Genomic DNA, 18,507 nt, shown 5'->3' on the forward strand with positions numbered 1-18,507 from the left:
TGACCTGTGTGTGAGCGGTTGTGTATCTTGAGATTCTCCAGGCGCGAGAAGCTCTTGTTGCAGGTGGGACAGCGATGGGGTTTCTCATTAGTGTGAGTCCGAATGTGGATGAGCATTTTGTACCTGCGGCACACACAAACCAAAAAAGCTTTAAATCTACTTCTCACTTGTTGAATTTCCCCCCTCAGAGACAAAAAGAACCGTTTTCAACTCACCTAGCATTAAACCCTCTCCCTTTGCGAGCACAGCCCTCCCAGTGGCAGCAGTACCCAGAATCCTTCTCAGGTTTGACGTGGAAGTCGTTAACGTGGTCCACCAGGTCTTGCAGGGAGTCAAACAGCAGATGGCACTAAGGGAGGGAAAAGCATTTGAATATAATCTTGTGACAATGCAGTCGTTTTGATTTGATTCAAACTTCCCTGCATGGGGATCAGAAAAAGCTTTACCTTCTTCCAACGACAGGCCAGCTGTTCATCTGCTGAAAGATCTGGAGAGGATCTCTTGTCACTAGTCTGGCCAATGAACATAGACGATGGAAGGTGAAGTCCTGTCCCATGTCCTATTGGCACAAAGAACTGGAAGGCCTGTGAGATATGAGAATTCTGGTAAAAACAAACCAAAAAAAAAGAGGGAAAACAGCAACAGAGTTATTAAACTGCTGCACAAGCTTTACTGTAATTAAAAAAAAAGGTCAGTTTAAAGTTGTGCCGATCCCAGAAAAAATATCATAAAACCCAGAAAATGAAAGGATACATGTAAATAAAACTTAGCTGCCACTGTCCATAGTTATGATTGTATAAGGGTGAAACCTGTTTAGTACTAGCTGTTGCACTTCCAGCTTTAAAGCTGCGGAGTGCGCTGCACTTGAAAAACAGACTAGATGACAGGTGCTGATGGACGGACTGACTGACAAAGTGTTGCTTTTTATCAATGGAGTACTGAACTGCAGATTCATGTCCTTCCCTTCAAAAAAAAATCCATTCCACTTTTCCTCTAGTAGTTTCCCGCTGTGCACTACAAAACCTCCCTACATCCCTGAGCTCGGCATGAGAGATGTAAGATTTGCTGGATCTCAGCTGGGGCTCAAAGATCTAATGCACCAGCTCACCCACACGCACACACGCATACACACACAGTTTATCTTAGCTCGAGGAGAGAACGGGAAGGATGAAATGTTGCGTTTACAAAGAGCCGCACAGGTACAAGGAGATTTCAAGCGGAGCACAGACAGAGAAAAGGGGCGTACAGACAGATCACAGTCTTCAGTTGTGTTAGAATGCGCAGGTGACAAATTTCATAAAATGACGCCATTTCCCTGCACTGAGCTGCAGCTCTGTCTGCAGAAAGCGTGTGAGCTACTTTGTAAGATGTCTTATTTTTGGGTGTGATGGTAAGATAGAGAGATAGTCTCCTATGTATGTCCACAGGGGATAAGTTAAGTGTGTGCGGTGGTGGGTTTAGGTTGGAGGGATGTGTGAGACTCAATAAGATGTGGGGCGACTGAATGGCCCCAGCCAGCATGCCTCAATTCAATTGCATGGGAATTGAATTAGGCGGCGTGAGGTCTGCATGTCTTAAATCCGATTATAAATGTACACACCAACATCCATACACACACACACACATCATGCCAGCAGGGCCACTGAGTCCAAGTTGCACAGACAAAGGTATTTGTTGGGGACACAAGAGGTGTTTGATAAGACCTTACCCCCTCACTCTGCCACTCTGTCTCACAGAGGCCTCCCACCCTTTCCATAGCCTGATTCCCTTATGTGAGTGTGACACAACCCGATGTTGTTCCTGATTTGCTGACCCTAGCAGGCTGACTCACTCCTAGCTGTCGACAGGAAAGTGTGCTCACTCACCGCTGCAGTGAGAGACCGTGTTTATTTTAACAACAACTTGGAGGTGAACGAAGAAAAGAGTATGAGAAAATGTGGATTTGGAGCACTTATATTTGCTTGTCAGAGTGTGTGTGTGTGTGCATTTGAGCTCTGATATACTCACGCTTGAAGGGATGTAGTTTCCGTTGGTCATTTCTGGAGAGCTTGGGGTGTGGCGGGAGGATGGAGACATGCTCAGGTCCACTGCAGGGGGGGTGGGAGTGTCTGTTCGATCATGAGGGACCACCTGCACACCTATGAAAACACAACACAGGGACACTAGCCTCAGTGTGTCCACTTAAACACAGACACAATTGTGTTGTGGTTTGTTATTACTCACCTGTGTGTGGAGATGCTGGTGAGGCAGGCTCTATGACTGCTGTCCCATCATCGGCCATGTGGAGCTGGCGAGCATGTTTGGGGTGCAGCGGTGAGAGAGGAGGATTGCGCGCCCCTCTGTCCTTCCCGTTGGCCCTCCGAGGAAGCTTCAGGTCCAGAGGCTCGTCCAGCGACAGCATGATCGCAGACCTCCCTCCTGCAAGTGCGTGCAAGCTTGGCGTTAATATACACCTGCAATACTGCGCACGTAAATGTTGTTGAAAGTATCTCCCTTTCCACGATCCCACTGGGTCAGAAATACCTTAAACATTGCCGACCACAATCATAAACTGAAACACTGAGTAAGCCAAAGAAAAATAAACACACACACACACACACTGAAGGCCCAGTGACCCCTCTTCTTTTTTTCTTCGACCTTTACTAACACTCATCCCAAGGAATGTCTACAATCCGGTCCAGATGGTCACCCCCACCGCTAGCCTGACTTCTCTCCACCCCTTGGCCACCCTTTCGCTCCGTCACACCCCCCCCCCACCCCTGAGACCGTGCACCTTCAGACACCGTAGACCTTTGAGACCAAACCCTGAAGGTCTTTAAGTTCAGCTGTACCCACTGCATTTGTCTCCTCCCTCCTCTAAAAACATTGACCTCTGGACCCAGACTGGGGGCTGTGGGCACGACTCTTCTTCTAACTCTCATTCTGACTCAGGAACTGGACACCTCCATGAAGCCCATTGTTAAATTTATGAGTTCAAATCCTTAACAATAACTTCCTAAATAAAAAGTCACATTCTTTTGACTAAATGAATTAGGAATTCTATTGTGGTCCAGCCAGTTTTTATGGCTTCAGTTCATTTTCTGAATTTCTTGGTGTGCAGCAAGTTTGACTGGCCACAGGCAGGTGGTGTACAGTAAGGGACAAAGAGTTTATGTCCTAAGGAGACTAAGGTCATTCAACAGCTGTAAATCCCTGCTGTTTACCATACGGTGGTGGCCATTGCTCTGTTTTTTTTGTTTTTTTGTTTTTTTGCTGTGGCCTACTGGGAAGAAAGTGTAGATAAACTTATCAAGAGCGCTGACTCTGCGGTCGGGTCTGAAAGCTGTCGAAGCTGAAATCAGTTATGATAAACCCTGCACACCCACTCCAAACCCTAAGGTTGGTTTGGTCTTTATCATATTACTACAGTCATAGACTGAATGGAAGTGATGGACTTGTCCGCAAACGTTGGCGAGCTACACTCTGAGCTGTACTGAAAGCGTAAATGGAGACCATTCGCCCTCAAAGTCCAAGTTGCCCCTTATGAAACAAGCTGGCTGCTGCGCTGAGGCACAGCTTTTACTCTAGCAACACTTCTTTATTGCACTTTACCAAATTGTACTACCGCTCAGCTAGTAGTTAGCAACTATTTGCAGACATATATGAAAAACTACAGTAACTTTGGTAATCTGCTAACAACCAAAGCAATCACTAAGAAGTTTTTGGTACATTGCCCTCTTTGAATCTGATTTCCCCCACCGAGAGCAGGCAACCTCCAGGAACCACTGCTATCCTGTCAGGGAATACATATTTTTCACTAGTAACCGATGGTTGTATCACATCTATTATGTCTAACTGTCATGCATATGACGTCTGTGAGAAACGTCAGTACATCCCCATTTTATGATAAATGCTCAATTTTAGAGTTCCAAATGTGTTTTGGAGTATTTTTAATTCTACTGTTTCCTACTCGTTTGAGTGAGTGAAATTCTGGCAGTTTATTAGTATGTTATTTTGCATTAATTGGCAAAAATCTGTGTCACACATACAGTCTATGGGAGGGATGTCAAACGGCTCGGGAAAATCTACATTTTATAGCTTTTCTAAGTGATAGAACTCCAGCATGGCCATTTATACTGCAATAAAGTGATTAATAATAAACAATTAAATGACAGAAAGTTCCTGTTTTTACACTATCTACTATAGAACGTGCTGAAAAAAGACTGTTTCTGTTAATTAATAAAAACTTTCAGTTTTATATTACAGGACAGTCTGGCCAATGAGCTACCAGAACTTCTTCTTCTTTCTGTAATTGTCCACATTCATGTCTTAGAGTTTAAGCCCAAAGAGTCATGCTCACAGATTTCTTTCCTTTACTGCAGCAGCAGCATTTCTTTATCACGTAGAAAGACTGAGATGTTTTATTAAAATTGCACTTCTTTTTCTTTTATTAAGATATCTTGGGGATTAATTAAACTTGTTTACACTGACAGAATGGGGACTTTCTCATCCCTGGTCTACGGATTCAGTATGCTGACCAAGGTTGCTGGCATTAGCTGACAGCTGATAATCCCAGCCTGCCATGTAAATGTTTTCATGGCTATGGTGGCAGCTACAAAGCTAAAGTGACTATCATTTACATACAGTCTATGCCATACAGTTTTGAATGTTTAAGCCAAGATATCCTCTGAACATAAAGTCCTAGAATTCAGTGCTTCTCTACACAAACATCTACTCCATCTGTACAGTTGCATAGTTCTATAGTTTATTATTTTAAGTGTCTATAAAGTGTATACCATATGCACACAGATTCTTGCAGAAATACATGCTTGCTCACACATGCATACAAGCAATTGCTCAAACTGTAATTTCAAAAATTATCCATCTGTTCCCCCCTCTCCTTCGCACACATGCCGAGACACACTCATAGAAGGGATGGCTAGTCGTGAATGGTGGGCTTTCAGTGCAACTGGCTAGCGGCCACATGAGAAGCCCTTGTTTCTGGGAGGCATGGAGCAGGGAGGTCACCAGGTTCGCCATCCCAACGAGGGATTGCCACCAGCTCACACACACACACATACAGACACACAGCCAGGGGGTTGGGAGGGGTGTAAAGACTCAATCAGCCATAGATAAGAGGATGATCGTTCACACACGTACTGATGCAAACAGAAGAAGGCACTGTATGAGAACAAAATCATCGGTGAGATGAGCTGTGATGCATGAAGAGACACTCATTTTCCTCACATGCACATGAAGACACATCTTAGAACAATTCTTTGGGAAAAAAATCCCAAAGGCCAGCATCAGTGGGCAATTAAAATATTACCTCCTGTATGCACACTAATAATAAAAAAACCCGACGATCATGCATTCATTAAAATTAGCTCTTCGTGTCCATTGTCCAGAGTATAGTGAACCACACAACCAATGAACACATGAAAAATGTGAAGCTGTTAAATGACTTGCATGATGTAAAAGGTTCTTGGTTTAAAGAAATGTTGGTGTCGCAATAAAACACAGAACCTGAGATTTTGCGTTTTAGTCCTTAACTGGCTGTATGCTTCTCGCTTCACCAGTGCAGACCTCCAAACGAGGAGATTCAGTTATTATTGTTTTCAATCACACGGTTATTGTAAATTATATGTTGACACATAATGAATGTTGCTATCAATAAAGGCGGGATTTTACTGGTAATTGCTGTCAAGTGGAGTTTGTTGTCATTAACTGTGAAAATAAACATTTAAAAATCTCATAGTGAATATGAGCATCTGCTGCAGTTAATACTACTCCCATTCTCTGCTGTACTGGGTGGCTATGACTAACTTGCTGTAACTCCTACCACACATGCTTGCCAAGAAATTTTTTTTTGGCTTTATTGTTTGGCCAAAGTAGCAGAAAATCGCCTGTCATCCACTTTAAATGCGTAAAAGCCCTCACCCCGAGGCGCAGACCAGGAATCAGCTTAACCTTTCTATAAATCCTGCTCTCATCCACTGCAGGGACCCATCGGCATTATGATCCGTGCTATAAAATGCAATGAGGAATGGATATGGAACTTCTGAATCCATATAACATTGGCATAGAATTTAATTTGGCACCTGATGTCAAGCAGAGAGCTACTACCAGGGTCTCCACACACACACCACTGCTGGCTGCTCCTTGTGCATACCATTACACTAAACAGAATGTAATGATTTTGCAAATCTCATAAACATACTAAACATAAAACAACATAAAACATACTAAACATAAACATACTAAATATAAAATGTCTACACTGAGAAAATGCACCATTTAAAACATATGTCAGCTCATTTTGAATTTGATGGCAACAGCATACGTCAAAAAAAGTGCCGGGGGCAACAAAAGGCTGGAAAAGGAAGTGGTAGTAAAAAGAAACAGCTTGACTAATGTTTTAGAACTAATTATGTTTACTGGCAACAGGTTAGTAACATGATTGAATATAAAAACAGCATCTTAGAGAGACAAGAGTTTCTCAAAATAAATAATGCTGTCAAAAGATTCAGAAAATTTGGAGAAATCTCTGTGCGCAAGGGAAAAGACCAAAAATCTTCAGGCCTTGAGGCAATTCTGCATGATTCTGTCATGTAAATCATTGCATGGGCTCAAAAAAACTTCCAGAAGTTATTGTCTTTCAACACAGTTCACCGTACCCTGAACAAATGTAGGTTAGAGCTCTATCGCGCAATGAAGAAGCCATATGTGAACCAGAAACACCGCTGTCTTCTCCGGGCCAAAGCTCATTTAAAATGGACTGAGCCAAAGTGGAAAACTGTTCTGTGGTCAGACGAAATTAAATTGAAAATTATTTTTGGAAAACATTGACCCTCTCTCTTCTGGCCAAGAGAGGGACCACCCGGCTTGAGATCAGCACTCAGTTCGAAAGCCTGCATCTGTGATGGTACTGAGTAGCATTTGCTCCAATGGAATTGGCAGCTTGTGCATCTGGAAAGGCACCATCAGTGCTGAAAGGTACATTCAGATTTTAAAGGAATACATTCTCCCATCCACACTACGTCTTTTTCAGGGAAGGCCTTGCATATTTCAGCAAAACCAGATACTGCAATTATTACAGCAGCATGGATTCATAGTGGCCTGTGTGCCGGACTGGCCTGCCCGCAGCCCAGATCTTTCACCAGCTGAAAACATCTGATGCATCATGAAATGAAAAAGCAGAGAAAGCAGACCCAGGACTGTTGAGCAGCTAGAATCCTAAATCAGACAAGAAAAGGACGACATTCCTCTCCCAACAGTCCATCAGCTGGTTTCTTCAGCTCCCAGACATCGATAGCCTGTTGTTAAAAGAAAAGGGGATGCTACGCAGTGGTAAACACGGACCATTGCCAACTTTTTTGAGATGTTGCGGTGACATCAAATTCAAAATAACCTCATATATTCTGTTTTTATTGATATGGCAATGTCCCAACTTTTTCATTACACACACACACACACACACACACACACACACACACACACACACACACACACACAAAATGGACTATGCAGTTCATTTTTTCCAATTTATTAAACACGCCTCTGCATCAGTCCCCAGCCCACTCAAACAACAGCTAGCCAAGAAAAGTGTTGTTTCCATGCATAACAAAGACTATTGTTTATATCATTCGTCCTGCTGCATGCTGAGAAAATGCCACTTTTGATTCTCCCAAAAGAGCTTTACTGTCCAGTCTTTTCTTGCTTTTAAATTCCAAATAAAAAAATAAGTGTTCAACATTAAGTTGTAGGGGTTTTTTTTTACTTATTCGGGTTACATGTGTCCACTGAACTACAGCTTTAATTTCTTTGAGACGAATGAGAAAAAACATTATTTTAATCAGCAGCAAGCTGATAAAAAATAACTGACCAATGTCTGCACATGTGTCATTTGTAGGCTTAAAGCTCCATTGGCTTTTATTCATTATCAGCCTGGGGCTATTATGTTCATTGCTATGAGTAAACGATAATACCTGAAGGCCTTATAAAAGAAAGGGGCCCCTAAGTAAACAATGTGACAAATATTTAAAACAAGATTTACCTAAAAGTTTCTTGGACTTCCTAATGACAGCAAGCTGTACAATAACTAAAAGCCTAGAGCAATCCATACCTCACTGATGTGATCCCAGAGGTGCTACACCTGCTTTGTATTCTTTAACCCAGACAGACAGGAGAAGTGTGGACATGCAGCAAAAGTGCAGCCCGCAGACAGTCAAATTGGGAAATTGGCTGCAGAGGGCATTTTCCCCCTACTTTACTACTCATTCATCAGGTTACTGGACTTGACAAGTACAACTCTTGATGAATGTGGTGAATTTCACCTCAACCTGCACTCGTGATTGTTTCTTAATGGAGAAATAGTAGAGTGGCTGGGAAGTGACTCACAGAGTGTGGATCTTGGACAATTTACGGGATCTTGACTCCACGCTCAGTCACTGAGGGGAGGGGGGGGGGCTTGTGGGAAAAATGAGACAGAGAAAGGGTGCCTAACAGAAAGAGTGATACTGAGGTGGAAAGAGTACGGTGCTCTGTGTGCACGTCTGTGTGATATGCGAGGATTTGTATAAAGCCTAGTGGCGGATGGCTGTGAAGTTTGGGGAAGGGGTGTTGGCTGGCCCCCATGCAGACTTCCTCGCTCAGTCGTGGGGGTCAACAGTGTCTCTGAAAGGAGGCATTGTCCCTTTTTGGGCCTTCTCCTCTCGCTCTAGCAGAGTAAACACTGACTACAGCAGCTGAGCGGGAGAGAGAGCGGTGCAGAGGGATGACCGAGGGGGCCACAGCGAGGATATACGAGGGTGAGGAGGAAGTGGAGGAGGAAGCGTGCTAAAAAGGAGGCTTGTGCATGTGCTCTTTAACAACCCTTGTGACTTACTCCCCTGTATAACCCTTCCACCTGAGTCTTACTCTGCTGACCTTGCTTTGATAAAGTATGAGTATGTGTGTGTTCAGGGGTGAACCTGGGTCGAAACTGGAGGGTATGAGAAAGACGGCACGGTTACTTATAGGGTGAAATAGTGCAAGGGGGCTTCAGGTCAAAGGAGGGCTATGTGTTTCAACACCCCTGTGCTCTGAGGCTAGGCTCACATGGATCATTGCTGACCCCACTCTGACCGACTGATCTTTACCCTAATCTGATCTGGGGAGGATTGCGTTTCAGCTCAGTCTGCTTGGTCTGATGGTGCAGATACGAGCGCCAATAAAAAGCATCAGAAAACATTATAATTGTGCAGTATAAGATGATTATTTTACAGTTTATAAAATCGCATTGTGCAATATTTTGTTTTTACAGTGTGGGTTTCACAGAGTGAGGGAATGTGTTTGTGTGTGCGTACACATTTTGTGAAACCCCCTCCGAGTTTGGCTGTAACTTAATCTCCCTCCTGCTGTGACCCTGGGAGGTGGTCTGTAGGAGGCAAGCCAGTTCTCCCCGGGGCTCTTTGCTCTCTTTTTTCTCTCCATTCTCTTATACACGCACGCGCACACACACACACACACACACACACACACACACACACACACACACACACACACACACACACACACACATCGTGAAGAGAAAACAGAGAGAGCAAAAAAGCATGATGGGAAAGACAGCTTCTAATGACCGATGGTGTTAACCTACCGAATACCATTTAAGCCAATATTAAACTGGCAATAAATATATAAGTAATAACAATTAATTGAATAAATTAATTAATCAGAGACATCATTTACACACATTTAAAAATACTGTTATAAATATATTTGAGTGGATACAGCTTTATTTAAACAATTTAATTCTTAATTAAAAAAAGATTTAACATTAACACGTATAAATAAAGTTTAGCCACCACGCATTTCTTGATACTTCCAAGTTTCCAGACTTTATTGTAGTTTTTTAAGTGGTCTTGAGGAATAGTTCTCCAGGCTTTCTGAAGCTCCTTTGAAGTTTTTCTTTTGTGCATTGGCTGCTTTTTCACTCATTTTCAGTTCAGTTCTTATATCTGACCAATTTCACTGACGTATGAATCCTTCAAGCATAAAAAAGGACCCAACTCAGGGGAAGAACCAGACAACTGAGCAGAGAATCAATTTTAAATTGTAGCAGCCTGTCACAAAAACACAAAATGCCAAATATAACACAGTTTTACAGGCATGATTTTTTTTTAAACAACCAAAAAGGTGATTCCCAAAGAGCTATTAGCCAAAATGTTGGCATACCCTTGGTGTGATGTGCAAAAAACAAACAAACACAAAAACTATCTAGAGCAGATGAACAATATCTGAAAGTCATTTCCTTAAGAAATTGGAAAAAATGACCTGACACAGGACTTGAGAGATGCATCTGGTCCTTATTTGATTCAACTACTGTTCACTGAAGCCCCATCAGAAATGGTCTCAGTGGAAGACTCAAAAAGCCATTCTTAAGGAAGGGAAACAGGGAGGAAAGACTGAGGTGCCAAAACAAGAGCCATCTGCAAAACACGGTGAAGGCTCTGTCATAGTTTGGAGCTGCATTTCAGTCAGTGGTGTTGAGGATATTGGCAAAATTGGTGACATTATGAACCCAGAAAAGTATCATCAGATTTTGATCCACCATGCAATACCATCTGGAAAGCATCTGACTGGGAATATCTTTATTTTTGCATGACAATGATCCCAAACACACTCCCAATGCAGTAAAAGCATACCTGGATTTAAAAGAAGAAGAATCACACACACACAATGACTTCCCCAGAGCCTAGACCTCAACATTATTAAAGCAACGTGAGATCATCTTAGCAGAGAATGGAACAAAAGGCGGCCAACATCCAAAGAATGAATGTCCTTCAAGAAGCCTGGAGAACTATTCCTGTAAACGACTTAAAGAAATTACAATGAAGCTTGGCTGAGAGAGCTCAGGCTATTTTGAAGAATAAAGATGATCTTACCAAATACTGACTTTCAAACTCATTAGAACTATAAGCACAAATATACTGCATTTCCATGTATGTCCACTCAGAAATCCAAAAACTTTTTATAGCACAGTGTGGTTAAATCTCATTTTAAACAGAATAATTATGGGGTTACTGAGACCTAAGTGTGGACTTTCTGCCATCACAAAGCAAACACAACGGCTGCCTGGCACATTAATGAACTAAAGGTCAGTAACTCTCTTAGTAAATGTGTTTCTAGGTTTTCTGTGGTTTGGCGCTGATGTGTAGCGACCCACATCTGCAGCACCAGTCGTGTTGAGACCTGCAGGACTTTATGTCCAACAGGTGAGGGTGTGGTGTGACCTCTGACCCCTGTTCAACATCTGTGACCCAGGCCTAGAGGAAATAAACAATACCCTCACATTTTCAAGCAAACAGGGGCAGTACTCTAAACAACTGTGACTCCTATCTGCAGTTTTCCTCAAGAGTCAGATTTCCATGGATTCGTGTCAAAGGTGAGATCAATTCGAGAAGGATGCGATGAAGGCGTTTTCGTTAATCATCAGCTGAGCCGCGTTAATGGCCGATGATTCGAATCTTTGCATTTAGAGACGCACGAAAAACAGACCCAAAAATGGTCACTCTTTCCCTCACACTTGTGTCATCGCTGACGTTTCTCGAAGTAATAACCGTGAGTGACCCCACCTCTGCTGACACATACACACCCAAGCCACAGCCCCCATTTACACCCCCTTGCCCCCCTCCCTCGTTTAAGCCCCTGATGGATCACTCAACACACAGACACACACACAGGAGAGGGGTTTTTTTTCCTGCTTCTGTCCTCTTCAGCCAGCCACCTCCTCAAACAGGAAACCTCAGTTTCCACTCCTCTTCCTCCTCCTCTGGGCCCCATATTCCCCTTTTCTTTTTGTATTTATTTCTTCATTATTTCTTCTCTTACATTTATAGCTTTGTTACCCCTTTATGTTAATTTTCCACCTCCATTCTTATCACATTCCTCTCTGGTTGAATACTACACAAGAACCTGGTTTAAATGCTACAAAGATAGCCAATTTATTTCCTGTACTTAAACATTTTATTTTAAAAAAACATGTGTATAATAAGGATTTCAAAAAGTTTTGCCGGTGTCTCCAATTTTTCATACTTTTCCTTCAAACCTCTACCTCTTGTCTTTGACTCTACTGCAAAAAGGCACACAGGATCTTACACAAGATTATGTAATAGCAGCAAGCATGGAGCCACAAGGGAAGGGCTATTGAGGAAAAACTATTTTTGCTGGAGTCACAGTGGCTGGAATATAGAGGGGGGAAAAAAAGCACACATGTGTTAACATGCTTCAGGGAAGAATAAGCACAAAATTGCCACTTGCTCTTTTGAGGGTTTTAAAAAGACATTAGGCATATATCATCAACAAATAAAAGACACAGAAGAGATAAAAGGTGGCGAGAAAGAGGAAGAAAGAGGCCCGAGACACAACAGAGCAGAGGCGAAAAGAGCAAGGGAAAGAAAGAAGGAGAAAAGGAAGGGATAGATGGAGTGAAGGAGGGAGAGGGTGCAACAGGAAACTTCTCAGCGAGCTACTGATGGCCTCCAGCCAGAGCATTCAGACACTCAGGAATTCCAGGCAGAAGGCAGGGAGGGAGGGAAGGTGCCAGGAGGGAGGGAGGCACTGAACGAGGAGGGCGGGTCGCACTTGTGGTTTGTTGTCAAAAGGGGACTGCTACAACAGAAGGGGCGAGCACACACTTAAAGTGGTGTTTCTTGTGATGTAAAGCTTTTGGTTAGTAAAAGCATTTTTTTTCTTTATCACTGAAGTGTAAACTTGACTTATAATTTCACTGTACAGCAGTTGCACAAAGTTGTGATCACTATAAAGAAATGCAATACCATCTATTGCATAAGTATTTTCTGCTCTTCACTGTTTTGCATCATAATAATTCTTATTTCTTTAGCATTACAGCTGTTGCTGAGACACCAAAGTTTTATAAACATTAATAATTTGGTTGCTTATTTAGCAATCCAACTGAGGTTGCAAAAGGGGAATGTGGCATATAAATCTGCCAAACGCATACATGTAAAGCAAAAAAATATCTGTTAGAATAGATATAATAATAATAACCATTATTGGGAAATGGTGGCAGGGTGGTGCTTAGCATTGTTGCCTTACAAGAAGAAGGTTCTGGTTTGCGTCCAAGGTGGAGCCTTTCTCAGTCGAGTTTGGAGTTTATCCCCATCTCTGGGTTCTCTTCCAGTATTCTGCTTCCTCCCACAGTACAAAGACAAGCATTGGTTTGGGTTAACTAGTGATTTTAAATTGGCTGTAGGTGTAAATGGCCGTTTATCTCTGTCTGTGTTAGGCCTACAACCTGTCCAAGGGTGTAGCTTGTCTCTTACCTGCTCCCCCAGTTATTTGATCCCTTAGAGGAAACTACCAGGTATTTACGGTAGTTTCATGTTACAGACTTGCACTTTAGACCTGTAGGATATGCACCAGTGATGTTTATATGCACTCATAATGCCTGGGGTAAATTTGGAAAGTGTGTTCTCACAGTTTGTCCACTAGTGAGGTTTTGATGTCAATGTTTATAATCGCTCTAATCTCTGATTTATTCCCCATAGATGTACAGAATCTGTGGGATAACAGCAGCTTTATGGTTTCCATTTGTAGTCTGATTAGAATTGGTGTAATACATTTCATGGCTTATTCAGGCTGAAAGTCCGGTATAGAGGAAAAGTGGAGCACATTAGTGGGATTTTTTTATTTCATTTCATGTATTTTTGAGGAAAATACTAGGACAGTGAAAGTGTAAGGTCTTGCCCCCTGACATCAGTTATCTGTTACTAGAAGCTATGGGTTGATGTGCTGTGTATGTTTAATTTGAACACACTCCACCAGGCTGCGTATCCAGCAGTAACAGCACCCAGACCAGACCTGACAACAAAGCAGCAATTCCACTTAGTCTGCCATATAGTGAGATTAGGCCTCGAATGATCTATAAAAAGCCATTTGACTGAGATTTCACAATGTGTCTATAAGCCTTATGGCCCGCTAAACCAGGGATTATGGCAGTCTTGGTTAGGTGAGGAGTGATGAGAGTGGGTGAATAGATGGAAAGAGAATAGAGGAAGGTTAAAAAATCATATAGAACTGCTTTAATTTGCCAGTTACTCTTGTATCAGTGTCTCACAATAACATGTATGATATTGTTTGATCTATTAAGATGGAAAAAATAAAGGAAGAGGCAGGTAAAGCAGGAGACAACTGCTACATATTGGCGCGAGGCTAGGAACCTTCCTACCCGGCTATAGTTTATGAGCTGTTGTATGACATGAACTGTACGTGACTGTGAGCCCACGTGTAGCAACATGTGTTTTGAGTCACTGGATTGTTTTTCTCCCACCTATTCCCCATTCACAATCAGATGGGCCACATAAGGTTTTAATTAACAGTTTAAATGTATATCGTAGCATCAGGACACCAATCAGTGGTAAAGAGCTAATCCCCCCCCCAACGAGGACATCTACTCTGGCTGTTTGATGAATGTTTAAGCGGTGAACCCATCCGACGCTAATGCTTAAGGCACTTCACACAGCGGTACCGTAGGCTTTGAAGAGCGGTGAGTAATCTTACAATAACGCGGGGCATTTCACAACATTTGGCATCTGGTGATGCACCAGTGGGGCAATAGCAACCAGTGAACTCAGCTCTACTGCCATCCGTGAGAAGAGAAGAGAAGAGAAGAGAAGAGAAGAGAAGAGAAGAGAAGAGAAGAGAAGAGAAGAGAAGAGAAGAGAAGAGAAGAGAAGAGAAGAGAAGAGAAGAGAATATCTGATTGACATCCCCACCCAGGCTTACTTTGACCTCCACAGTAACTCTGCTGGGCCTGTCTCCCCTCTGCAGCCTACCGACTGCATTCCCTCCAGCCCTCACTCCTCATCTCTCATCTTTGCTCTCACATACTTCCACATAAACAAAACATGCCTCATCTCCATTCCCTCTTGACTTGCTCTTCACTTTTTACATCTATATACTCAGCGTCTGTCATCGCTTTCTCCTCTTCTTTTCCCTCTCCTTTGTTGACTTCTCTCACGACTCTTTATCTCTCTTTCCCTGCTGCACCCCCCCCCCTTCAGTCCATTCCTGTGGCCGCTCCCCACAGGCAGTGATGCAATCCTCTGACTCCTGCGCGCAATCACAGGGTCTGGAGTTGGAGCACCAGCCAAGCAGGGGCGTCACCACACCACACTCAGTAGGAAAGCAACAGCAGAGGAAAGAAGGGAGGTGGGGAGACGAAAGAAAGGAAGGAATGAAGCCAATGAGAGAGGGAGTTAAAACAGCCCGACACTGTGTGAACGCTGGGTGATAGAAGAAGAAAAGAACAGCTATGATAAAAGTGAGCATTTATGTTTTCCAAAGCAAAAGTTTGGGTGATTTTTTGCTTGCGTGAGTTCAGCTGTGTATCCTCTTTCGAGCACACTAAATTCCATCTCTTGAAAGAACTTCTGAAATTATTCAATTGATCAAACATCAGGACTCTCCACCCCCACCCATCCTCACATCAGCCTACTAACCAGCTGCGGCTGTTTTGCTGGGATTTACTGAAAAGGGTCTGTATTTAGGAAGTGACGGTTCTTTGCTACTCCCACACTAGATGCTGTCATTCCAGCTGACTCACACAAACATTAGCATTATTCTAACAGCCAGACGTGCGATATGACATTTAAGGGAAGGAGGGAATTTCATCGTTTGATTTGGAGGTCTGCATTTCTCCCAAAGTAAACCTCCTTTCCTCTTCATTTTCTTCATGGGGCAGTGCAGATGAAATATGTTAATACTATGCATATACAACAGACGTGGAGTGAAATTCTTTCCACTAAAAGTCTGAATCGTATAGCACTTTAAAGTAACTAAAAAGATTTAATCTTCTGTTATGAATTTTAAAAAATGATTCCACGAGCCCGTGGACCCACCTCTGCTTTATCAATTGTGCCGAGGCAGACCTCCCCTAAAGGCAGCAGAAATGAGCACAAGGTCAGGATAGGAATGCAAAGCACTGGCACCTGCCTAAATCTTTAAATTACCAGGTTGTCTCAGCAACACACACACACAGACACACACACACAAAAGCTACTGTTGACCACTCCCTAAAACCCAGCTCAGGATTTAAGCCTAAAGAGAAATGACTTCAGCTCAAAGCCAACAGGTGTGTACACTAAAATTTGAGGATGTATGAAAGTATATACTTGAATTACGATGAGAGCTTTAAACTCTTTTCAAAACATCTCAGAGTGCATAAAACGTCTTCAGCTGAACTCTCGACGGGACAAGTTATTTTCTCACTGGTAACATCCCAGAATCAGTCTTAAGCCTCTGAGTAAGAAAGCATGGGAAAGTCAGAGAAGCCCCTCTTTCCCTTTCTCCTCTACAAAGTTCAAGACAGTCTGAGGGCATTTTATTAGGGTTGATACTTATGGAAACTGAGGCAAAATAAGAAGCTAAACTGAATTACTTTCAGCACTGTCCCTGTGGTCTATTGATTCGGTGACAACATCAAGGATCGGGGTGCAAATTACAGTATGCGTCCACACAGTGCAGGCACACACAGACATACCGACTTTCCAGCTCTTGGGTATGAACCCATGCACGAGTGAGCTGCATGCTTAGCTGTGTGCTGTGGAGTTCAGACCAGTTCAGAGCACTGTGGTACCACTCCAGCTTTTGGGAGGGGTTCGTCTGTCTCACAGTCATTTCCTGGACGGGAATATTATAGCACCACACGTATGAGAAACAAACCCCTTTCTTTTTACACACTGACTCCAGCCACTTTCATTTGCTTGCAACTCAATAGAGAAATCCCTGGGAAGTAGGTCTTCTTATTCAATAGCCTCGGTAATATGATTCCAACAACAACTTTATGCAACACGGCCTCCTGGAGGCTCGAGGCGAGGCATGGAGTCGGTGGGTGCTCTCTTTATTTTGCAGCGTGGTACGGCTGAGGCTTACGTCTGCTGCGCCTTTAACTTTTAAACTCCTTCACCCCTGTCGCTTTCTCTCAAGCGGGGCTGGGCGACACCTGTGCACCAACTGTACTGAATGGCAACAACAAAGAAGGCGGGGCACGGGCCCAGATGTGCTCTGGGAGTGTCTCCACTGGTGCGGCTTTGTTAGCATGTGAGTCTATACGTGTGCACGAATGTGTTCATGTACAAAGAGGAGGGACAGGAGAGGGGCTTTGCTTCCCAAGCCAAAGCATAATGAAAGGGGAGGAAAACAGGAAGAGGGAGAAATGCACAACAGCAGAGAGCAATTAGTAGACTAAGTGACGTGATGCATGTTTTCATGTTATGGACAGCAGCAGGACTGTTGTGGAGCTCCTGCTTCTTTAAATCTGGGTGTACCCCCAACACCCAGACTGTCTGCTATACCTCCATTTTAGCCCTTCTTCCTCCCTCTCCAGTGATCGCACGTATACATGTAGGCACAAAGCTTGTGTTGTCTTTTCCTTGTGAGGCTCTGCCAACTTAATGGCAGCCCTGTGTTCTCCCTCCTCACATGGAGCGCCTGTTTTCTCTGAGTAACCCTCCGCCCCATGTCTCCTCCCACCATAGCTGGCAATATGACAAGGTCAATATGACAGTCTTTTCTCTCCCTCTCTCTTTTTCTACCTTTGTCTCCCACCCCTCTCCTTTTTTCTCTGTATTTCTGTGTTCTAGCTCAACTGGTGACAGGCTCCACCCTGCAGCTTTCATCTTTTTTTTCCCTTTTTTTTTTTTTTTTGAAGCTCCATCCAAGAGTGGGAAGCAGGAAAAAAGAGAGCAGAGAGACAGATGCACAGGGACAGATGGAGGGTGACTGAGATGGCGACAGACAGAGTTGAGCATAATGCTGTAAAATGGAACACCACTAAACTCTTGATTTAAATTTGTTGACGCGTCCAAGTCGTGCCATCAGTTGGAGCTGAGCGTCAGAAAGATCTGGAGCCGATTCCTCCTCTCGTTTTGGCCAAACGAGAGGCCGAACGGCGAAGAACCAAATAAATGTGCTGCGGACCAAACCGTACATCGGCAGCCTTGGAGGGAACGAGCCTGAGAGAGAGTCTCAGTTGGAGCTGAAGGTCGAGAAAATAGCCATGCTCTTGCATCTGAATCAATACCAACACTTTAAAATCAGATAAGGAATGGCTAAGTCAACTATGACTGACAGCACCAATTATTAAAGACACGAGCAAACAAAGAGCGAGGACGCGGCTTTTAGATGGCGACCGTCAATAGTTAAGATGGCCACTGAAGCCAATTCACTTTTAGTGAGCAAATAAAAACAGTGAGACTGTTTCACAGAAGTGTCTGAGGTCAGAATTAGTCTCAAAAAGCAGCCTCAAACTTAAAACATTCCCAAATTACATAAGGCTCCCTGGTAAGAGGAAAAAAAAGGGAAAACAACCACGGTACATATGAATTAAATTAGTGCTGGCAACATCTCCACAACACCACAGAGAAGGTACAAACACTAAGAGGCCAAACTTTCCCCCCCTCTAACTCTCTCTCTTTTACTGCATGTATAAGATGGAGAATGTCTTATGTAATGTACACGAAGCTC

At 43.3% G+C, this 18,507-nt stretch overlaps 1 protein-coding gene across 2 annotated transcripts in view; it reads right to left on the minus strand.

Annotated features, from left to right (window-relative positions):
* glis2b (GLIS family zinc finger 2b) overlaps positions 1–18,507 on the minus strand; it is a 28,864-nt gene that overhangs the window by 5,858 nt on the left and 4,499 nt on the right. The window contains exons 2-6 of one of the 2 annotated variants that reach the window (XM_039611657.1): positions 2,224–2,418; positions 2,008–2,138; positions 447–584; positions 216–349; positions 5–123 (exon numbers count right to left, since the gene is read on the minus strand). In XM_039611657.1, the coding sequence (XP_039467591.1) occupies positions 5–123; positions 216–349; positions 447–584; positions 2,008–2,138; positions 2,224–2,401 (700 nt within the window). In that variant the 5' untranslated portion in view covers positions 2,402–2,418. Of the gene's footprint in view, positions 1–4; positions 124–215; positions 350–446; positions 603–2,007; positions 2,139–2,223; positions 2,419–18,507 lie in introns of both variants that reach the window. The other variant, XM_031741257.2, reaches the window with a different exon arrangement.

Source organism: Oreochromis aureus, linkage group 4, assembly GCF_013358895.1.
Source record: "Oreochromis aureus strain Israel breed Guangdong linkage group 4, ZZ_aureus, whole genome shotgun sequence".
NCBI classification, from domain to species: Eukaryota; Metazoa; Chordata; class Actinopteri; order Cichliformes; family Cichlidae; genus Oreochromis; species Oreochromis aureus.